This window comes from Eschrichtius robustus, chromosome X (assembly GCF_028021215.1).
Source record: "Eschrichtius robustus isolate mEscRob2 chromosome X, mEscRob2.pri, whole genome shotgun sequence".
Classification (NCBI taxonomy): domain Eukaryota; kingdom Metazoa; phylum Chordata; class Mammalia; order Artiodactyla; family Eschrichtiidae; genus Eschrichtius; species Eschrichtius robustus.
In genome coordinates, this window is record NC_090845.1 from 108,724,039 (window position 1) to 108,748,194 (window position 24,156).

Genomic DNA, 24,156 nt, shown 5'->3' on the forward strand with positions numbered 1-24,156 from the left:
TCAAGATTTATATCCCTTTGCCAATTCTAAAATATACTCAGAATGTCTCTATCTTTTTAAAAATTAAAGCCTTTATTGTCATTCTCTAAAAAAATAATTAATTTGCATAGGTATCATTGGTTCCAAGGAACTGAAGAATAAATGAATAATTCTAGGCATCATTTCAGCCCACTGTCTACCCCAGGTACAGAGGTAAGCAAATAGGATTTTCTCATATTATTGGATAAGATGTCTGTCATTTGGAAACATTGTAGTCCATGGACTAAGACACAAATAAGAAGAAAGAGCTAGGAATCTTATCTTTGCTAAGTTATTTTGAATAAGCAACAATATACACAATGATATACAATCATTTGAGAAAACTATTGTTTATTTAGAAAAAGGGTTACATGGGTAGAATTCATTAGATAAAAAACCTTTCTTTTAAAAATTATGTCACTGTGAAACTTTTCCAGATGAAAGTTAAGCAATACAAAGCTCCTGTAGCTGTAGAATTAAAACACAATTAACTTTCGATCCCCCCGCCCAGATTTTTCTAACATAATGACAAGAAAAAATGGCAAGGGACAAGTGAGTGCTGGTACCTCTTTTTCTTTTTTTTTTTTTTGGTACCTTTTTTTTTTTCAAACAGGTTTTAATGTCATACACATAGTATATAAAATGATTCCTAGGCATTGCATAAGACACTGCTCCCACTTTGTTTTTTTTACTAATATTAAAAACAGGCCAAATAATAAATTAAAACTGAGTTTTTAAATGAGGTAAGTTCAAAATGGTTCAATAATTGTTTATTTTCCATTTCAAACAATGAAAAGGAAGCATTTCAAATTGAAAAAAAAAAAAGGCGATATTTAGTTAACCTAAAGTGAAATTCTGTACATATGTAACCTTATTTGCTTGTTGGAAACTGTATGCAGCACATTGTGCTAAAAATATGGAAGTTAACACTTTCAGCCATTTACTGAAAATAAACATGTAGAAACTAAGCAACAAGTTAAATACGATAATGCACAACTCAACAATTTTAAGTTTTCGGCATGGAGCAATAAAGCAGATAACTGAATAATTTAAGGAGATGTAAATAGGCCCTCTTCATTCATAATTCTTGGCAATCTACTCAGGAAAATAAATTTCTGGTCACAGCTGAACAGTTTCATTCCAATCTCACCTGAAAGAAACAAAGTGATTATATTGATAGATAAGGAAGGCAGTGGTGGGGGGGGGCAGGGAGGAAGGAGAGGGGATGGATGGAAGGGGGAAGGAGGGACAGATGAAAGGAGGAGGGAGGGAGGGAGGGAAGAAGGGAGGAGAGGAGGAGGAGGAAGGAAGGAAGGGAGGGAGGGAGGGAGGGAGGGAGGGAGGGAGGGAGGGAGGAAGGAAGATTTAAGAAAATCAATGAGTTCTGTCAATAACAAAGGCTTGAATTAAGTCCCTAAATAAGGATGAAATATTTGTATATTTCTTATTGCCTATTCTCAGAAATCATTAAAGATAGGCACATTATGATGAATTTAAAAAAAACAAACCACAGAACACTTTGTCTGTGAGGGAGGGAAAGGGGGAGTGGGGGGAGGGGAGGGAGGAAAAAATGAAATAGAATTCCACAGGGACAAGCAATAGCTTGTCAAAAGTAAACAGAACACATAACCATGAAAAGGAACCAATTTTACATGATCAACAAAAAAAGAGAAAAATGACATCACATTTTTCACAAGGACATGATTTTAATAGTTACTTATATTAAGATGCAATGTCTGCTAAATTATAAAAATTGCTTTAAAAATATATTGACTTAATTATACTCATTTCCTTTCCTTTATGTATTGACATTTTTCAAATACTGCATATTGAAATAAATTCAAAACATGATCATTACAACATGTGGCAAATAACTTCATATCTGCCTAACATTGTTCTCATTCAAATTTTAATCTAATGCTTAACGCATTAAACTTTATTGATGAAAATACTACATTCACATATTTCATAAAACCAGAGCTAGAAGGGCCTTAAAAAATAATCACACTTGCATGATATGCTGACAAATAATTTACATATCGTTTCTATACAGTATTCTGTTCACACCATGTATAATCTTGACATTACCAATTATAATTATAGATACATTAATGTTGAACTTACAGTTTTAATACTTAAAAATCATTGTTCCTGTTCATCACTGATGAATGGATAAACAAAATGTGGTACACAACCATACAACGGAATAGTATTCAGTTATAAAAAGAAATCAAGTTCTGATACATGCTACAACATGGATGAACCTTGAAAACATGATGCTAAGTGAAAGAAGCCACATATAACAAAAGGCCACATATTGCATGATTTCACTTTTATGAAATGTCCAAAACAGGCAAGTCCATAGAGACAGAAAATACACTAGTTGTTTCCAGGGGCTGCAGGAAGGAGAGAATTGGGGGTGACTGCTAACAGATGCAGGGTCTCTTCTGAGGGTGATGGAGATGTTCTGGAATTACTGGTGATGGATACAACACAGGGATATACTAAAAACCACTTTTAAATGGGATATTTTATAAGAATTTCATCTCAATTTTTTTAAATGCAAAAAAAGTCAATGTTCCAATAAAGAGAATCACGGTATCAGCATGATCATAATTAGACTAAAAAATGCATTCTCAATCATGAAGATGTCACAATTACTGGGCAAGGGAAATTCTGATGACACATTTAAGGGTACATTAAAGGATAAAACTGCTATTGCTGTTAAAACATGTGAAGATGATCTTTCCCAGGAACTGAAATTAAAATTTTTACAAGAAGCCAAAATCCTCAAGCAATATAATCATCCCAATATTGTCAAACTTATCAAAGTTCGCACACAAATACAGCCTATCTACATGATTAAGAAACTGGTTCCAGGAGGTGATTTCCTCTCCTTTCTGAGAAAGAAGGATGAACTAAAACAGTTAGTGAAATTTCATTAGATGCTGCTTCTGGATGGCGAATCTCGAGTAAAAATTGTATACACAGGGACCTTGTTGCAAGAAACTGCCTGGAGGTGAAAATAATGTTCTGAAACTCAGTGACTTTGGAATGTCTCGTCAAGAGGATGGTGGTGTGTATTCATCTTCTGATTTAAAGCAGATTCCCGTTAAATGGACAGCACCAGAAGCTCTTAATTATAGGAGATATCGTTCTGAGAGTGACGCATGGAGCTGTGGCATCCTCCTCTGGGAGACCTTCAGCTTAGGGGCCTGTCCATACCCTGGAATGACAAATCAGCAAGCACAAGAGCAAGTGGAAAGAAGATACTGGATGTCAGTCTCTCAGCAGTAACCAGAACATATTTATAAAATAATGAAGTCTTGGGATTACAAACTTGAAAACCACCCCAAGTTCAGTGAACTTCAGAAAGAACTGCCATCAAGAAGAAAGTCACATAAGTGATGAAACAGTACCAAATTCAGACTTCAGGACTGTTATCTTCCAGCAGAGTAATATTTTCTTCTCATTAATAATAAGTTTATTATCACCTTACCTGGCATATTCTTCTAAGGTTATTGTTTATTAACTATTTTTTTAAATATGTGCAACTTTAACCACTGTAATAAGAAAGCACAGGTTCTAAATGCAAGAGATCCCTCAAATCTATCTTTTCACACCTAGGACTGTTGATGTTTCTCAAAGGGTTTCTACTTCAGGCTCAGTTCAGAGCTGACTGTCCTCCATCCTAGACACCTCTACTCTCTCGGTGCTATAAACTGCATTGGTAATACCATCTGTGCAGGATACATTCCAACAAAAGGTGGCCTTCCACTATGCTAAGACAAGATTACATTTGTAAACATCACTTCCTATTGGGAATTATCTGGACAACCTGGGTTTTTTCCTTCTTTGCTTTTTGCCAGAAACAGGCCCTGCTGTATTAGTAAGGTTGTCATTTCCCTCTGTTCCACCATGCCCTCCTCCTTTGTCAGGGCATCAGAAAGCTATGCATGAGTTTTCTCAAAAAAAAATGCCCTCAAAGAGTACCCTTTCAGAGTTGAGGCAGCTGATTTTAAATGATGTTACTTTATAGACAGCTGTGACAGCAAGAACGAAGTCTGAAACGTTAGGTCTGGGTGAAAGAGCAGCTACACTGGTGATCAAAATAGAGAAGAAAGGCAAATAGAAAATCAGCCTTATTATCAGAGCTATGCCTTTATAAACACACGCACACTTTCTATTTTTACGATCAAATTCACCAAAAAGGTCCTAAGAAATGTTTCAATAGTTCACAGACTCCTCATAAAAGAACCCTCTGGATGGCAACAAAATTTATTTAGAGAAACTATAAAATACAAGCCCAGTGAATTAATAAATTATTCCTGGTTAATCCTAGTACATGTACACATACACACACAGGCACGCACATGCCAAGTACAAAGGCACACATGGATGAAGTTGACAGTTAGAAGAGTCCAATGAACATTTACAAGGAAGAAAGAAGTTACAGGAGAAAGACATAGGGACAGCCATCCTAATTCCACTTTACCCCTTCATTTACCCTTAAACTGCTGCCTAGCAATTCTTATCATAGCAAACACAGTTCTTGAGGTATTCCAAGTGGATAAAATGGAACAGTTAAAACTAGGATTCTGTTGAACTGAATCTCAGCATACCCAGGGGTGCCTCTCAAGATAAATGTGTGTGTGAGGAATATGTGTCACACTCAAGGGTAAATGTGGCACGGGAGCCTTTAGGAAGTGCTCATGCCTACGTCCAGATAAAGAACAGCACAGCACCTGAGTGAAAATTTGGTCTGCCTTAAGTGGAAGAAAGGAAATAGAAAATCCCTCCTGTTCTCTCCAACTGTTTGGTGCCTATGAATATCAGTGTACAGAACTCACTGATACTTTAAAGGATGATAATGAAGAGAAAAATAGTTTGGGTCTATCATTTCAATCTCCTAACAAGACTTTTTTACACATTTAATGATTGCTACATACAGACCCAGATGAAAGCATAATAAACCTGCCCTCAAAAAATATGTTGCAGCACACGAAGCAACTTCTTAAACAGTATACTATCAAATGCTATAAATACACTGAACCTTCTTTTGGGGGCAAAAAAAGTCAGTGATGTTTCTCCTCAATTCCAAAGAGATATAGTTAATACTTCTGTACAAAGCTCTCCATGTAAAGTTAAGAGTATCTGAAACATAGCAGGTAATAAAGAAAAATACTTGATTGTTTGATTAGAAGGAAGAGATGAAGTTACTGCCTTCAACAAGACCACAACCTAAGGAGAGGGATATGTAACACATTCATATATACATAGGAATCAGTGACTAGGACTCTATAGGCAAGCTGACACACACATGTAAGCAATGGGAAACTACTGAGAAAGAAACTTAATTAAACACTTCCTACTCCAACACATATTATTACCAGCATCTAGGACTGTGCCTCAACATGGTAACACATTCCTAAAATAAGCAAACTTTGAGCAGTTAGGAGGTCAGTTTCCAAGTATGGACTGAAGAAGAAAGACTCAGAACAGGCATTACAAAATCGATTGCTTACAGGGGCTAGTATAAAATGGAAACAAATGGAAGTGAGCTGGGTGGGGCCTGAATGAGGTAAACTACAAAAAAAGACCCACTCTATTTAAGGGGGACAAGCACCTAGGCAGGTCTAGCTGACTGTCGCCATGCAGAAATCACGACACAATGTTGCCAGATGTTCCAGTTCTTCAAAATAAAATGAAATTTGGATTTTGTCAACTCTTCTGATTTTTAAAGGCAACCTTTTCTTTAACGTTAAATATTGTGCAAGGCCAAGAAGGTATGTCTAATAAGCCACACTCTGCCTAAGGGCTGAGAATTTGCAACCTTGGGTTTAAACGATAAGAGTTAGGTTACACGTAAGAGACCAGAGGTGAGAGATGGACCTGTAAAATATATTAGGCTTCACTGGAGTATTAGAATAGGAATGTAGTATATTACAAATACAGATGGATAGGATAGAGTTAATTGCTAATATTCTTTGAAATCAAGAACCAAGAATCCAGAATCAAAGTGCAAGAAGACTGAGCTTCTCAAAACCTAGAAGCAAGTCTCAGTTTAGCAGTGTCTGGTTCACAAAAGGACTCTCAAAAGTTAGCTGAACTCAATGAATTGAGGACCACACATATCAATTTACAACTGCGAAGCTAAAGAATGCTTCTAAGTGGAAATTTTTCATAGACAGGAATTTCTGAAGATTAAACTAGGGGAAACGGTTAAAGGCAAAGCAGCTAGCAGTGTTCAAGAGACTAAATCAAGGAAAGAGTAGATGAATTTGGACGAAGACATTAGCAAAAACGAGTAACAGGAGATACAGAGAACAAGCAAAAAGGATTTTGCAACGAAACATTATGAAACAGGAAAAGAAGGCTCTGGAAGGAATTTAATCTGGGTCACATTTATATATTGTATTTTCTTAACTCTAACATGATCATTTTAATGTTTTTGAAATCAGGGTGATACATACAAATCAATGTCATTTCTCTATCCACTTTTCTCAAAAAAACAGTTCTAGAAACCAACAATGAATCTTACAATTAATGACATCTCTGACTCATGGAAATGTGACATGTGTAGCAGTTCTCCTTTCTGTAGAATATAAAATAAATTAAAAAGGGAGCAGGGAGCAGCAGATTTGAAGTAGCCTAAAGGTAAATGGTGCCAATAAGAAATGATGAGACCTCTAAACGAAAAGGAAGAACCACATAAAGACTTGACCAACCCTAGAAGGTATCCAACAGAAGACAGCCACAGAACAGCCAAAACAAAGGAAAAATCAACCGGTGCCTCACAAAGAGTCTACCCAAGAAGAGAGTAAAGAGAGATGTACAAAATCACAATGAAATTGTCAGCGACAATGATTGGCCCACTGCTAATGAAGACATAAGAGGCAGAGTTTTTTTGTTTTCTTTAATAAGGGGACCAGGTGAAAGCAAGAAGTAAAAAGCAAAATGCCAAACTGAAACGAAGGTTATGGTGAAGAATAAAAAAAGAAGATTAAGAGTTTATGGTTCACTAGGGAAGACAGCTAGTGGTTAGGGTGGGTGATGGCTAGAATTTAAGAATAGGTAATAATATTTCTTTTATAATCTTTCTAATTTTAAAAAATCTACTGAATTCTAAATGCTCTCTCATAACTCTCATCCACCCTACTCTAATACTTAGATAACAAGCACAAAATAACAAAACAGAAAAAGCACACTATTTGTCAAGAAGTTACCTACCTGGCAACCTCAAATCCCTGCTTTGCAGCCAAAATAAATAGGACAAAATCCATACTCTAAAGCTCACACCTTTATACAAAACAGGCTCTCAGATATTTCTCACTCTTAAACAACTGTAAACAGCCTTGGCTATCTATCCGGTTTCATAGAAGATTAGAAGCAGCAAATAATATTAGGAGGAGGGTAGAGAAAGCAAGTATACTTGATATCATTAAAAAGTGACAGCTAATATAGAAACAAGAAAATTGGCTATAAAAGAATCAACAACTTCAAATACAGCCATCTCGAACCATTAAATGTAGAGGGCAAATCATCCTACACACCTCAATAATCCTAAGGCATCACACCAAACAATAACTATTCAAATGATGATCTGAGCGCTCAAAAAAGATTATATTAAGGTTCTGAACACTCTGTCCACATACAATTTATTTAAGATGGATAAAACACTTTTAAAATCTCACATAAGGCATAACTACTTTGAAAACAAAGCTGCATATTTTAAATTCCAGAACTAAAAGCACAGACCATATTTTTGGCTTTGCAAAACATGGGCAGTGGTAAAAGAGAGGCAGGAAACTTAAAACAAAAAATCTCTGGATAACGTGTCTGCATGAAAGGCAAAAAGAAGATCAGAGAACACTGGAGGGCAAGAAGACCTATGTTTGCATATTGGCTGTGTCAGCTAATATCTCTGTCACCCTCTTCCACTTAACCTCTTAGAGTCTCAGTTTCTTCACCTGTAAAATGCAGATACCACCACCACCTACAAGGTACTTTAAAAAAGTAACTATCCAGAGAAGATGGGAATGAGTGGTGAAGAGAAGGCCAGATGTTTTTAAACACATCTTGGTGCTTTAAAAAAAAAAAAAAAAAAAGGTGTAGCTAACAGCAAGCTTAAAATGAAAACAGCTTAAAAATAACCGGGAATCTTGTCTCGCATCTTTACCCAAAGACTTGACCATTATACTTAGGTGAAAAACTCTAGTTGTATCTTGCAAAATGGATCTAGTTTCTTCAACATTATCAGACCTCATTTTGTATTTCTATCTTTAAACGAAAAGAGGTGAGAGAACACTCACCTTGATTGAAAGTCTTCATTATCTGTGCTTGTCCGAGGACTTATGAGTAGATGACAAATTAAGGGAAAACAACTTTTGGGGGGAAAAAAAGAATGCTGTCTCATCTTTTAGTATAATCCCTCAGCTTGCAGGCCTAACTGGCTCTTACCAGCCTGGTAGCCTCAAACTCTACCAGCTCTTCTCATCTGCCACATCATCTTGCCCTGCTACTCCCCATGCCCCCAGCCCAAGGGACTCTCTGTTCCCTTTCTTCCTCTCGGTGGTAGAGCCAGAGGGACTTTAAATCCCTTGGTGGCATAAAACAATCTCAGTCACCGAAGAAGTTTAAAAAACAATCAAGTCTCCTATTTCCACGTTTTGTACATTTGAGAGGGTTAACTGGAGAGACCATTTAAAAGGTAGTAAGTCCTTGGGCATTCAGACCACACACTACAAGGGTACAATTCTAAATAAGACCAGTATCAAAGCTTTCCATTATACTGATTAAAAACATCAATAAGATGAAAAGGATATTGTTTCTTCTCTTCCTTTCCTCCTGAACTGTCCCGTTTCTCTTTCTTTTCTATCTTTTCTTTATCATGCCTGGACTCCTATAACGAATGGTGGAATTAGTTGGGGAAGGGAAAACCAAATATAAAAATCAGCTCAAAATCTCTTTTCATCACTCACCAGTCATAAATTTTTCTTCAAACTTATTTAATATGACACCAAAAGCACAAGCAACAAAAGAACAAAACTGGACTTCATCAAAAGTAAAAACTTTCATGCATCAAAGAACACTATCAAGAAAGTGAAAACACAACCTACAGAACAGGAGAAAATATTTGCATATCATATATCTCATAAGTGTCTAATATCAAGACTACGTAAAGAATTCTTACAACTGAGCAACAAAAAGACAAACAATCCAATTAAAAAATGGCCAAAGCATCTGAATAGATTTCTCCAAAGAAGATATACAAATGGCCAACAAGTACATGAAAAGATGCTCGACATCATTAGTCATTAAGAAAATACAAAATCAAAACAACAGTGAGATACTACTTTACACCCACTAGGATGGCTACAATAAAAACTAAATAAATAAAAATAAAACAAAACAGAAACAGAAAATAACAAGTGTTGGCAAGGATGTAGGGAAATTGGCACCCTCATACATTGCTGGTAGAAATGTAAACTGTGCAGCCACTGTGGAAAACAGTTTGGCGGTTCCTCAAAAAGCTAAACATAGCATTACCATATAACCCAGATATTCCACTCCTGGGTATATACACAAGATCATTGAAAACAGGTATTCAAACAAATACTTCATAGCAGCACACCAATGTTCATAGCAGCACAATTCACAATAGCCAAAAGGTGGAAAACAAGACAAAAGTCCATCAAGTGACGAATGGATGAACAAGTGTGGTATATTCGTACAATGGAATATTACTTAGCCATGAAAAGAAATGAAGTACTGATACATGTAACACCATGAAGAATCTCAAAAACATTATGCTAAGTGAAAGAAGTCAGACACAAAAGGCCACATTATAATACAGTTCCACTTATATGAAATAGCCAAAGTTTTTGATAAGTCCATAGAGACAGAAAGCAGATTCGTAGTTGCCGGGGCGGGGGGGGGGGGGGCCAGGCGGGGCGGGGATGGAGAATGACTGCTTAATGAGTATGTGGTTTCCCTTTGGGGTGATGAAAATGTTCTCGAACTAGACAGAGATGATGAGTGCAGACACTGCAAATATACTAAATGCCACTGAATGGTACATTTTAAAATGGTTAATTTTATGTGAATTTTACCTCAATTTAAAAAATACTTATTTAAAAGGAGCAGCCTCCCTTTTAAAACTATCACCTTATAATTTTCCAAAACTGCTTTTAGGAACTATGAATATATGGCATATATGTTGAATACATATCATAATGATGCTCTGTAAACACTTTACACTTTAGTAATGGCTTGCTTACTTTATGGCAGATGCATCACATGTATTCTTAGTATCATCCATTAGTATCTAAGAGAATGCACACTATACTTAATTTTAAAACCAAATACAAGTTGTGACCACTTAAGTTTATTAGGAGAAAATGCTATAAAAATGTGTTTAAAAATCAGAATTAATAAAGACTTTACAACGGTGTGATGATCAGGGAGAATACATGTGACCATATTTTAACCTCATGAATGAAGAGAAGCTAAAAGAACTGTTGTCAGAGAAAAAAGAAAACACGAAAAGAAAGGCTGAAACTCAATGAAAAGAAGTAGCTGGGAGTGGAATGGAGAGGAAAGGAATTTCTGAGGTAAACTAATTCCACCCTCCCAGTAATTTGGGACTGAACTGGCTCAAGTTTTCCAAGATAACCTGCCCTCCCCCAAAGCCTCCTCTTCCTGCCCCCAAATAATAAACAAAAGACTACTTGACTACAAAAAAACCTCAGTATTTGCTAAATTTTCTAATGGGTGATTTTCTAAGAAAAAGTATATTGTTCTTTTTGTTCTTGTAATTTACCTTTTTGCCACCAGAGGAGATTTTATCCATTTTTTCAGATTTAAATGAGTCACCGCCTTTTTCTTTGCCTGAAGATTTTGACTTATTTTTTTCCTTGTCTTTCTCATTTGGATAAGGAGACTCACACGGACTCTCACTTTTGTGTTTTGAAACCCCCACTAAAATTATAAAAGAAAATCATGAAAGCCTTTTCCAATTCAGTTTGATGACTGCTTGGGAAGTATTAATAAGTCTACCTACTTGTTCCATTTTCCTCTTTCCGCCTCTTGGTTAAGTCCGGTGGCACTTCTCGGTCATTGTTTGAGTGATCCTAGAACCAAGAATTGTGAACTACATTGATCAAGAGTTTTTGTTTTTGTTTTAAAGTATTACTTTTATACAAGAAGAGAATAGCTAGTAACTAGCATTGGAGAATATCTGCGGTGCTTTCACATACTTGGTAAAATGACATGAAAGACAAGCAGAGCTGGTAGCGATTATTAGGCTGAAGATCCTTATTACTGTAGAAGATTCAAACACACTTTAGGGTAAAAATACCAGTTAAAACACTAAATAATAGACTGTCATGCAACAAACTAGTACTTTAAAAAAGGCAACAAACACACTACCGTACATGATAATGAGCTTTCCAAACTAGTTTTTGAAAAATTACAAACCCTTTTCCGCTCTTTCCTGTCCTTTTCATCTTTTTTTTCTCTTTCTCTGGATCTTTCCCTCGACTTGTCCAAATCTTTCTTGTCCATTTCTCTCTCCTTACTCTTGGACAGTGGTGGAGGAGTATGATTAATGTAGAGCTGTTAAATTAAGGCAATATTACTAAAGATTATTAGTTTTCCAGTATTGGCATCATTTGCTTGATTGTTTATTTAATGAAAGACATTTGGTAGTAGACCCAAAGTCAAAACTGGTCAGCTGTCTGGATTATGAGAGGTAAAATAAAAGAGCATGGCACAAATTATGCAAAGAATTCAATTCTTGACCTTATAAAAATTATCATTTAAACTCAACCAGTTCATTCCTGCCTCAACTGAGATCTTTATTAGTAAATTCACAAGCTACAGTTCCTTATATAGCTCTATTGTGAAGACCCATAACCACCATTATCACAAGAGTCCATATGTGAAAAATAGTGACTGGACTTTCTCTACTGCAAACAAAGAAAAAAATACAAACCTCTACACAATCATGGAAATTTAAAATAGTTTTACCATCCACTGATAAGCAATCGATGACAGTGAGCAAAAGTATAAAATAAAACCTAGCCTTGACTTCACTAATAAGTCTTTTCTGCCTCAGTGTATACCATGCATAGATTATCCTAAATTACTGTTATAGTAAAGGCTGCATATTCTCTACTTCTGAAAGCGCTCCAATTTCTGTCAAATAATCACAACTGATTGTAAGATTTGTCTTACTGGTTCTAAATAGCTCAGAAAGCCATATTGTCAGTTGAGGTTGATAAAACCACTCAGACTGAAAAATGATGAACCAATATTCTCTTCTGCCTATTCTTTCTCCAATGAAAGGCCCATAGACAATAAAACAGCCAAAGATCAAGGATATGCTAATTCTAAATAATTAAGAGGTAACCTTACTTATGCAAGTTGTAAATATGGAAATCCATTCTAAAACAAAATATTAAGGAAATAATCAGACACCTAACCTTACGGCATTTATAACTGTGCCACAAGCTTACGTTTAACTTAAGACATTAAAAATATTAGGCAGCAGAATACTGAATATAACTCATTATATAACTACACAATTCTAGATGTAACTTGGGAATGAAAAGAACAGTGAGTCAAAAGTCAAATATTTTTACACAAAGAAATCCTTTGGTATTCAAAGGAATACATGAAAAAAGACAGCCATCAGTTTGAGAATTAAATTAACACTTGTTTTTTTAACACCACCAAATATTTTCAATTCAGTTTGCTCAGAAATACTGCCATAGCAATGCATAAGTAGATTCTTTAAAATTTCAGTGTTTAAAAGTTGATGATCAACTGAAATAGACAAAATGTTTATTAATAACAAAGAGCAAGAGAATGAGAAACAATCATAAAGTGCTTGTCCAAAAGGTACTCTTGCCGGGTATATGCCCTAAATGACACTTTAATATTTTCTGATTGTGAGGTTTATTCACATCTTAAGTCAATACTATTTATGAAACTAACAAGACAAAGAAAGTAATATGTTATTACAATACTCAAAGAAGACTTATCTTAGGGAAGTATTGCTTAATTCTTCCAGTAAAAAAATTTTTTTGTTTGTGATTACAAATAAGCACGTGCATACACATACACACACACACACACCCCTCCACAAGAATGAAGTTTTTAAGTGTACCTAACTTGAATTCTGTATCGCAAGGAATTGGGAATCCTAGAAATTCTTAGTTTAGAAATGTACCAATTCTATTCCTTCTTTCTACCCTTCTAAGAATAGTTCTGATCACAATACTCTTTTCCACAAAAACATACAGTCTCTCATTGCCTATGGAATAAAATGCATATTCCTTAGCTTGGGTATTCCAAGCTCTTCACAATCTTTGCACAATTCTACCCTACTATGGAGTAACCCAATGTACTCTAGGCTGTGGCTACCGCTGCTCCCTAACACCCTGTACTTCCCAGCAGTTCTCTTCACCAGAACGGTTGCTCATTTTTATCTTAATCTCTTAAACTCCTACTTTGCCTTCAAAGACAGCTCGAAAGCCATCAGCAGTTCAACATTCCCTCAACTCCACAAATCACTGTCCAGTGAACTCTTATATTAACCTTTCTTTGTGGCAGGAATTCCCAATTAATTTCATGTCATTAATTTTTGTCCATAACATAGTTTATAGGATGGTAGGGGAGCTAATGTGCCTTTTCTACTTTTACACACTTCCTAGTGTCTTGTACACATAGTGAGTACTCAATACATGTTTGATGAATAAAATTAATGATTTGTTAAACTGATCTGCATGTAGCGTTGTTGGATTTGGGGTTTTTTTAATTTGCTTTTATTCCTGATACTACTGGATCCTGTTTTTTATTGGCTTTTATCCTTGACATTGAGATCATTAGATCCAAAAAAACAATTTGACTGATCTTCAAAATCTGTTTAAGAGACCACTGCCACACTGACCCTTTTAAGGCTACAATATATAAAGATGGCCTCACATGTAGGCTCACGTTTGGTTGGTTGTAAATCCTTGTTTTAAGATGATGAACAGAATTAAAAGCTGAATTTTATTTTGAGGTGGTTATTGCTGCCCTCTGAAATTACAGAGAAGCTTGGTTTAGAGGAGCATGCTTTTCATACTTTATCAAATGTAACTGCTAAGATTGCCAGGTGAAAACACAACTAACCAAAACTATAAATACGCCAACTCAAAACTGGGGGTAGAAGGTGAACTGACAGAAAAGATTTGGATACTAAACTAGAATCCCACTTGAAAAGCCAAGTCCATGTGTACTACAAAGTGAAAATAGTAACTAGTTTAGTAAAAAAGAGGATCCTAGGGGCAAAGTATAACTAAAAGGTCAAACTAGAGCAGGGAAACATTTTTATACATACGATGACAAAGTAACCTGAAAAAATAGACACATACCTTTCAAATCCTCTAAAAAGTAAAAGCTACCACAGAAAGTTTAAATTATAGAACATTAATTTTAGAGAGCACTCAAAGTCCAGTGAAATTTTTTTTCTAAGACATTCATATGCTATTAAACTTTCTTAGACACACAAAAAATCAACATCAACTACTATGCAGACCAGTAAACTTTGGATGCTTTACCAAGTCCAAAGGCATAAGAGTTCATTTCAAATATTTACTGAATACCTAACCATATTACCAGGTACCATACTAAGCACTAAGGATCTGAAAAGTGGTATGAGTTGCAATTTTTACAAGGGTATTCATATGCCATTTTCAAAATTTTCTGGTTGAATGTGGAATAAATCTATTGAATTTTAAATGCCCACAAAATCACCATCTTTTTAAGTGGGGCGGGGGGATCACTATAATTTAAAAAATAAGACAAACACACGAAAGAAGTTAAGAATCCGTTCAACTACTATTGAAATGGGTGCTAACAATCAAGGAACCATATTTTTTTTTTGCAGTTTTTGTTTTCATTGTGGTAAGAACACTTGAGGAACCTTAATTTTAGTCCAAGTTTTGGTACTAACAAGTTATATGCCACTGGGAAAAGATCAAGAACTTTAGTCTCTTATTTGTTAAAAAAAGACACTGCCACCTGCCCTACCCACCTCACAGCACTGTGATGAGTATGAAATGAGATAACATATGTTTACCTCATATGTTTTATTTTCAAAAGGCTTTCACAAATGTAAGGAATCATAATCTTCATCATTGCTTAGAAAATCCAGTTAACTATAACAGCAGGTTTTCAACTGCTTCAAAATATGTTTCAGGAAATAAATATTCACAAGGTAACACTGTTAACCCATGAATTTAAAATAGTCCACACAAGCCACTGATGGTTAAGACTGACATACATACACAATCCCACTCTGGTTATGAAAATCTACTATACTAGAATACATATTCAATTTAGCAAATAAAAAGTTTTACCTTAAAAGAAAGCATTCACAGTACAACTGATTCTCTTTTGATTAATACAGTATATTCTAAAAACAATGCTACAATTTTAGGACACAGGCACATTAGCTAATCTAAGCTGTTAAAAATTAGTGCTTACTTGCCCAATAGCCACAGACATTTCATTATAAAGCTAATAGTTCTAAAAGCAGTTAGTACTGTCAACTGGCTTTGTTTCAAAATATCATTTTTTACTGGTCCACCAGTAAGGAATCATACTTAGCAGATATAAGAGGAGGCAAAGTAGAAAATCAAAGTGAAACAGGGTACAAATTTTATAATAATAAAGACAAAATAACATGAACATTGGACAATTCAACTATAACCATGAAATGAATGAACTCTGTAGTAAGATACACAAACTGCACATTATTTTTAGTAGCAGAATACTCAAGAAAGTAGAGTAATAGGCAAGAATTAATACTGACATGTAAACACAACCATCAAGCTGAGTATTCCCCTCCAGGAGAATGATTAGTTTACATTAACCGTATTTCTTGATAATATGCTACAACTACCAAAAAGGTAGCTCAGCAGAGGTGATATAGACTTTTATGGGTTGAGATGGGCTCAGTTTTTAGAACAGTTATGTGAATGCATCAGATATATTTTTTGGCTTTTTGGGTTATCTAAAAAAGTTAGAAAACAGCCTGACAGATTTGTTTTGAGAAATTAAATAAGCCTACTCCTCAAAAGAAACCAACAACTCCTTCCTCAAATCTTAAACTTACTTTCAGATTTTGAAGCATAAAAGGATAATGCGTAACAGCAAGGAGAGATTATAGAAAGGTTGCCACATTACACACATTTTATAACAATTTCATTAAAAGGGACCATTGTCATCCATTGTTTCAGTTTGTGATAGGTATTTTTAAAGTTTATTCCACTAGCTTACTGAATTTACTAGGGTGAGGGTACCTACTAAACAAATGAAGTAAAGAATTTTTCTTTGTTTTACTTAGGCATGATGATTTTAAAAGACTCAAACCTTTGCTGAAGACTCCTTGAGTTCGATGAGACTGTCCTGTAGAAAATGAATGGAGATGACAGGTGAGCTGGCATAGTTCTCAGAACCCAGAGGAACTTTGGGAAGTATGGCTGTAACCTGGAAATAAACCAGCTACTTCTTGTGAGGATAAATCTCATGATGTCATTGTTATATGAGTATCAACAGTAAAAAACAAAAGCAAAACTATGTAATGGAATTGTAATGTTTAAAAAAAAAACTAAATTATATGTACTCATTGTAACAAACAAAAATCTTTCTCTGCTCAGAATTTTAAAATAAATGTCAATGCCACATTTTTCATAACACTGTATTTAAACTACAGATAATGGTAAGAGGCTTAAGAAAGCAAAATATTTTTTCTCCACAAAAAGTTTAAAATAGTGGAGATCACTGTGGAAGAACAATATTGCCTTATATTTTCATCGCTTTTCTTTAATAGGGAGGTTTCAAATTTTCCTTTACTTGTGACTCCACCATAAATATATACACATTTTATCCTAGCCAGAAAACTCAGTGGCATTACATTAACAAGAAAACAAAATGTATTTATAAAAGAGTAATCACTTTTTTTTTTTGCAAAGTGCCTCTAACGATGAATCTCATACCTCCCACAAAAAAAAAAAAAGCATTTAAAAAAAGAAAGAAAATGAAATCAATTACAGTACTCAACCACAGTGCTCTTGATGAAGAATTAGTTAACTCACAGGTTTAAAAGTTCAACGTACTGCAAATTCAAAGATTCCATGAAATTAGATGAGTTTAGAATTAAAATTAAATATGGAGCAAGGAATGGCTACCCTGAGTCTTCAAGAAGGCTACACCCACGATTTTGTGCTGCAGTTGAATGCCTGGGGTTTCTCTTTGCTGGGTGGTAGGATTGGATGCCACATCTGCTTTTATCGTAACGCAAGGTTCAACTTGTTGGGAACCCAATGGGTATAAACAAACCTCCAAGGGAAGATACAACAGAAGCTGCATGCTCACTGAATATACACAACTACAGGAGAACCGATCACCAAGGAGACTTTAAAATGGAACTCCTTTCAAGACTCCTTCTTAGAAGGCACACATCGGTATGATGCTCATCAAGAAGCTTGATGAATTCAGAGGTATCTTGTTTATCCTGTATCATCCAGGAAGTCTTCAGTGCTATATATTCTTCAATATTTATGCCGAAAAATAGGCTTCATTCTGCTGAAAAGATTCATTTGCTTGTAGCTACCATTGCACTCCAAAAAAGACTGCTTAAAGCAGTGAGGCACTTCTGGGTAAAATTTCTCTTGCACTTTGAAACACTACAAAATTAGTGCTAGGTCCTTGAAGTTTTAATATTTTTATAAGAAAAATACTCAATAGGAAAAAAATATCAGTCCACCAATATGTAAAAAATTCATTTTCTAATGCAATATAAAACCTCCAGTGGCTCCAGTGAATACTTGGCACAAGACTTGAAGGAAGTCAGGACACGTATTCCAAACAGGTGAGCCTAACATGGACGCTGCCTTCCTCAGGCTATACTAACCTTTACTGTTGAGGAATGTGATGGAGAAGGGTGGGTATCAATTTTGCGACGTTTTTGTTCTGTTGGGATGAAAAGAAATAGTCACAATAAGGTATGCTTCCACTTTTTTCCACACACTTAAAAAAAAAAAATCACCAACTTCTAAGGTTATCAGGTATTAGTTCCCCCTACTAAAGTCCCTAGATAACTTGCCATAATAACAAGACAAGAACCAACTTTATATTACAACAACCAAAGGTAAACAAATATAAATCAAACTTGCCCCTTTCAGGCTCTGCAATATCTGATCGGGGAACAGGTGACTTCAAGGACCCAGAAACTGGTGTTTTCTCTCCTCCTTTAACATTTTCCTTTGATTTCATTTCCTTTGCTATATCTCTTTCTCTGGATGGCTCCTTCTCTCTTTCCTTTTCTTGAGTTGACTTTGATTCTACATTGGGGACAGTGGTCTTGAATTTCTCATCTTTAGCTTTTTCTTCCTTCTTGAATTTTTCTTTCTCTTTGTCAGACTTAGGTGTTCTTTCCTTCGTCTCTCTTGCTTTTTCATCTTTACTTGGCCGTTCTTCCTTCGGTTTTTCTTTACCATCTTTACCAAGTACTCGGGCCTCTGGAGTAGTAGCTGGAGTCTTTTCTTTTTTCTCTTTTTCTTTCTCTTTCCCTTTTTCTTTGTCATTTTCTTTAACAGCTTTGTTGCTTAAGAATAAAAACATGACATTTTAAGACAAATGGTCATAAAATATATTCAATGTTATAAATCATAAAGCATTTCTTACTGACTTCAAAAATTCTAGAACTATGAGTAGCCCTTTAAAAACTAAAGGACAACTTTAAGACAAGTAAAAAGGAAGTACTTCTTTATCCAGTAAATAATAACCAAATTCACAAATAGCAGGTTAAAAAAGAATAATTAAAGTGATGTTAGGCCCTTTTATTGTACATGTTCATAACCTTTGAGGATTACAAAGTAACAACCAAAAACTATCCCATAAGCCAACCAAGGGTGCTACGATCAGGAACTGGATTACTTGGCTGGATGGATCACTGGTCTAAATAAGTAGGCTTCTCTCATGCTAATTATTCTTACCCAGATTGTACACAGCAAACACTCAATCCTAAAATTTTTTTTAACTTCACCACATACATTCCCCTGCACATCCCAGCAGAGGAAACAAAGTCAGTCTCAGCATTATACGAAACATGAGAATGGTAAGCACATCATCAAAATAGCAGTATAGACAAAATTTCTAAGTCCAACAAAAATGACTTCCATAGTATTCATCTATCACCCTCTGTCATTCATGTCTAATGAGGTTGCTTAATCATATAAGAATTCAGAATTTTGACATACAGCACAGTGTTCCTACCTGTTAGAGCCACTATTTCCATTGCTTGAATTCCCTTTTGGTGTGGCACTAGAAGCTTTATTAACTGCTTTCACACCACACTGAGATCTCTCCCTTGATTTATCTGAAATAAAGGTAAGGTTTTATTTGACAAGCCCCTAGATGTAAATAAGCTACAATTGCACAGCAAAATGATTATAGAGACTAGACAGAAAGAAACAAAGGGCTGATCACTTCTTGACAGTTACATACTCCTACCTAGGGAATAATAAAGTAACACTAAGCCAGCACTTTACTTGTCATGTGATACAAAACATTTCAGTTTGCTGAAACAAAATGTATTACTTATAAATTTCTACAAATAAGCATACCAGTCTCCTCGGTACTGCTTTCATCCGATTTAGATGCACTTCCTACTGACGATGAAGAAGGCCCACCGCCAGGCCCATTTTGTATACTGGCAACTGCATTCCTCGGAGGGGGGTCTTTGTGATGAAACTCATTTTCAGGTATCATGTATGACTTTCTACTTTTCAACTGCCCAGAGTAGCTGAAAGTCGCACAAAGTGTTTAAATATACAAATACAAATCAAAAGGCACAAACATGGGGTTTAAAAGAATAAAATTAGCAAGTTATTCACTCTGCTACTTGATTCCAGAGAATAAAAAATATTAATTTTCAGTAAGTTCTTGAATGTCTTTATAAGAGAACCTAGATGCTTTCTTAAAAATTTCAATGTAAGCTAATCCTTCAACTAAAATGCCTTTTTTCCACTATTGAAGATTTGATAACTCAACTGATGATAAAATTACATTTCCTCCAAACCAGGATATACTATATATGATTTTTGAAACTATCATCCAGTATAGACCGGAAGCTGATAATCAGAAGTGACAACTCTCACCAGGCCTGTGGGAACATGATCGCATAATCTCCCATAATCTCCTGAAGTAAGGCAGAAGATAAACTTCAACACTGTAAGACATTTTAAAGTCTTCAGAATCCTTCTGTAATCTAGTCTCATAAATCACATTAAAGTATAATTGTGTTACCCCATAGCCAATGCATATAGATCTGGCCTCTTCTCTTTTTCCTCTTGGCAGATTTTATGCACTCTTCTTTCCAAAGCCTGACCCAGATTCAAAACTTTTGGGTACCACGGAAGTATTTTTGTTAGCACAATCAAGATATTCCTGATGTGAGAATATTCGCCTGTTTCAAGGCAATGTACCGATGCCTACAACAAACATTTTAAGATCTGTTATTAAAAAAGTATAAGTATGAAGAGAAAAAACCACCTTTGAGAAATACAATTTTTTCTTACCTTGGTTAGTTTGTAATGCCATTTATGTACAACGTGTCGAAAATTTTCATAGTCTAATTGATCAGCTTTATTTCCACCATCAAAACCAGTTGCCCGTAATATAGTAAGAAATCCTGGATAATTTCCACATTCCTAAGGGCAAAAAATAGGCTGTCACTTTTAAAGAAAAATTCTGTCCTCCAAAATAGCAGAAGCTGAAACTTAAGTAGACTAGATTAATGATTCCATGTGAAAACATAATGTGTATTTTGAATGATAGGTAGTTTTCACAGAAAGATTCACCTTATTCAATGACATTAATTTGAAATGTCAGTTTGAGATAGGATAAAAATATAGCTTTTTTTTAATAATGAATGAATTGTGCTTAAATTTTATACATTGTTTTACAACTGAATCTTAAACTCAGCTTCCCCTTTTTTTTAATTTATTTTATTTTATTTTTTATTTTATTTTTTTATTTTTGGCTGTGTTGGGTCTTCATTGCTGCGCGCGGGCTTTCTCTAGTTGCGGTGAGCGGGGGCTACTCTTCGTTGCGGTGCGCAGGCTTCTCATTGCGGTGGCTTCTCTTATTGTGGAGCACGGGCTCTAGGGTGTGCGGGCTTCAGTAGTTGTGGCACGCGGGCTCAGTAGTTGTGGCTCGCGGGCTCTAGAGCGCAGGCTCAGTAGTTGTGGCGCACAGGCTTAGTTGCTCCGCGGCATGTGGGATCTTCCTGGACCAGGGCTCGAACCCGCGTCCCCTGCGTTGGCAGGCGGATTCGTAACCACTGCGCCACCAGGGAAGGCCTCAGCTTCCCTTTTAAAACTGAACCCAGAGCTTACTGGAAGCGGTCATTATATACATGGTAAATGGGTAAAAGGTAAGAGTATTTGTCATACCTTTTCATATGTGGCTCTATCACTGTGCCACCTGGTCACAGTCTCTAACATGCAGCAAAGGAATCTCCCATATCGACTAGCTTCATTTTCAGTACAGCTTGCAACTGTGTAAATTATATCAGAGAAAACCTACAGAAAACAATGTGTGAAAAATAAAAACAAATCAAGGTCAAAATTAGCTCAAAATATTAAAAGATCATGTAATAGCAAATCATAATAAACTAAACAGGTAAGTTTAGTCAAAATGCATCTTCCCCTTTTATATTCACAATTCCAGAGACCTTTAAAGAGTCTGGCTTTTGTGAGGAAATAGCACATTCATAAAGCAACAATAACAACAACAACAAAAAAACCACTTTTATAAAGAAAGCTGATTTACAATGAGGGAAGAAAAACACTATCATTATTATTACAACATAACTTCTTTAACAAAGACTTAGCCATAGATATTACTGGGATTAAGGGGACAGTAAGCAGAGGCGAGGCTGATAGAAACTAGAAATAGGCAGCTGAGAGGCTGTAACATACATCATGTTTTTAAACCATAAAATGCAGCTATTTATTATTATGAAAAAAGCCAGATGCAAAAATCTGTGAGTGTGACCATATTGAAAAGCATCCCTGCTTTTATATATGTGCAAAAGTGTAAGCTTTTTCGTTGTTTCCTGAGGGGGTGAAGGTTAAAAATGGAGAAGAGAGTTCTACCTATTATAACAAACATATAAACCCAAATGTTGAGTTAATGGATTAACTAGGGGTGCTTATTATATATCAGGCACTACTCAAAGTGCTTTTGTGTATAGTGACTCATTTATTCCTCACAACAATCTTCTGAAGCAGGTACTATTATCCCGTTTTACAGATAGAAAACTGAGGCACAGAGAGGTTAAAAAAAACTTGCCAAAGATCATATAGCTAGAAAGTAGCAGAGCTAGGATTCAAGTTCAGGCACTTGGCTCTTGAGTTCATGCTTTTAACCAAACACACAATAATACCTCTATAGATTATATATAATGTTTAGCTATCTTTGTGTGAGACTTTGTTTTAAAGGTTGCAATAAAAAGAACTTACTCGATCATAGCAAAGAAGTGTGGAAAAATTTGGAGTTTTCTGTTGATGTACCAATTCAACAAAACGAGCACAGTAAACAGCATCAATTGCTGAAAAAATACATCGAGGAAATATACACAGCTGTAGAAATTTTGTGATGGTCTCATTTTTGGTAGATTCTAAAAATAAGGGAAGAATATATTAAGTGGTAAACTTCTTCCTCAAGTGCCTCAAGGCCACTAAACATGACAACATAAACTTTAGTGTAGAGAATGATATAAAACCACAAACTATTTATAGTTTGTAACCAAAAGGTCATGCCTGGGATAAGACTTTCATTTTCACTCTGTGGACATTTTTCTACCTATAATTTCTCCAGAGATAAGATTTTATACAGAAAAGTTGAATGATAAGCTGCCAATATTGTAGTTTTAAGTTAATTAATTTCACCAGCAAATTAAATCTGTTCCTTCAGTGAACATGTGAAGTCGACTCTGCGTTAATGAATAACCAAAGAATGGGATAGTGAACACTGAGTTGAAATACAAACATAATACACTTCAATACCTCCAAAGTTATAAAAGTTTGCTTTTTTAATGTAGCAGTGGCAGAAATGTAACAATTCCAACAACTTACTTGCTAAAAGCCAATTGTCCTTTTCCAGTTTCAGTCTCTGTAGCACTCGCTGTACATGTTCCATCTGTTTCTTTTCTTCTTCAAGAAGCTTGTCCTGAAGGGCAGTACATCGCTCCTTCTCTTTTTTCTTTTTATTTGGAGGCTACAAAGTATAAGTTAGATACTTTTCTAACTACAGGCACATCACCTCTCCTTCTTTTAATTAAAAAATTTGAAGAGATAAATGCTGATATCTTATACTAATTACTTCAACAGGGATGTTCAGGAGTCCACTTGGATGTGCTTTGACCTCCATTCAACAAATCCGAGACAAAGTCAGTCTTCGTACACTATCAAAACAGGATACCTTCTCAACACTGGTACTTTTACTCTGAGGCACGGAGTCATCTTTGATCCTTCCTTCTCTGTTCCAATATTCTAACTGCTTACAAGTCTTTTGCATTCCCACTACCTCCACCATAGTCTATGCTCTCAGTACTTCATAATGAATTACCCAAAAAGCCACCTAGTTGGTCTCCCGCCTAATGCCAGTCCCTTGCCCTATCAAACGTATCCTTCATATCACTGTCACGAGCAATCTGTCTAAAGTACCATTTTTAACATTATCGCTTCCCCACTGAGGAATCTAAAATAGTTCTCAATTTTATCAAGCCTTCCTTTTTTTTTTTTAAAGTGCATTTTTAAAAAATAATTATTTATTTGGCTGCGCCGGGTCTTAGTTGAGGCACGTGGGATCTTCGTTGCAGCACGCGGGATCTTTTAGTTGCTGCGTGTGGACTCTTAGTTGCGGCATGCGTGCAGGATCCAGTTCCCCGACCAGGGATCAAACCCCGGCCTCCTGTATTTGGAGCACGGAGTCTTAACCACTGGACCCCCAGGGAAGTCCCTCAAGCCTTCCTTTCTAACTTTCATTGCTCTACATCACCTGGCCCCAACCTAACCT

General features: G+C 35.7%; 1 protein-coding gene and 1 pseudogene across 5 annotated transcripts in view; one reads left to right on the forward strand and one right to left on the reverse strand.

The window, feature by feature from the left end:
• LOC137756420 (tyrosine-protein kinase Fer pseudogene) overlaps positions 1–3,315 on the forward strand; it is a 60,577-nt pseudogene extending 57,262 nt beyond the window's left edge.
• THOC2 (THO complex subunit 2) overlaps positions 368–24,156 on the reverse strand; it is a 105,398-nt gene continuing 81,609 nt past the window's right edge. The window contains exons 24-39 of one of the 5 annotated variants that reach the window (XM_068532461.1): positions 23,214–23,355; positions 22,599–22,756; positions 21,528–21,656; positions 20,652–20,783; positions 20,380–20,564; positions 19,698–19,876; positions 19,348–19,450; positions 18,246–18,676; positions 17,984–18,042; positions 16,441–16,476; positions 11,497–11,634; positions 11,081–11,150; positions 10,841–10,998; positions 8,844–8,920; positions 8,331–8,376; positions 368–3,244 (exon numbers count right to left, since the gene is read on the reverse strand). In XM_068532461.1, the coding sequence (XP_068388562.1) occupies positions 8,349–8,376; positions 8,844–8,920; positions 10,841–10,998; positions 11,081–11,150; positions 11,497–11,634; positions 16,441–16,476; positions 17,984–18,042; positions 18,246–18,676; positions 19,348–19,450; positions 19,698–19,876; positions 20,380–20,564; positions 20,652–20,783; positions 21,528–21,656; positions 22,599–22,756; positions 23,214–23,355 (2,025 nt within the window). In that variant the 3' untranslated portion in view covers positions 368–3,244; positions 8,331–8,348. Of the gene's footprint in view, positions 3,245–8,330; positions 8,377–8,398; positions 8,921–10,840; positions 10,999–11,080; positions 11,151–11,496; positions 11,635–16,440; positions 16,573–17,983; positions 18,043–18,245; positions 18,677–19,347; positions 19,451–19,697; positions 19,877–20,379; positions 20,565–20,651; positions 20,784–21,527; positions 21,657–22,598; positions 22,757–23,213; positions 23,356–24,156 lie in introns of those variants that run through there. The other 4 variants (XM_068532459.1, XM_068532458.1, XM_068532457.1 and 1 more) reach the window with 4 other exon arrangements.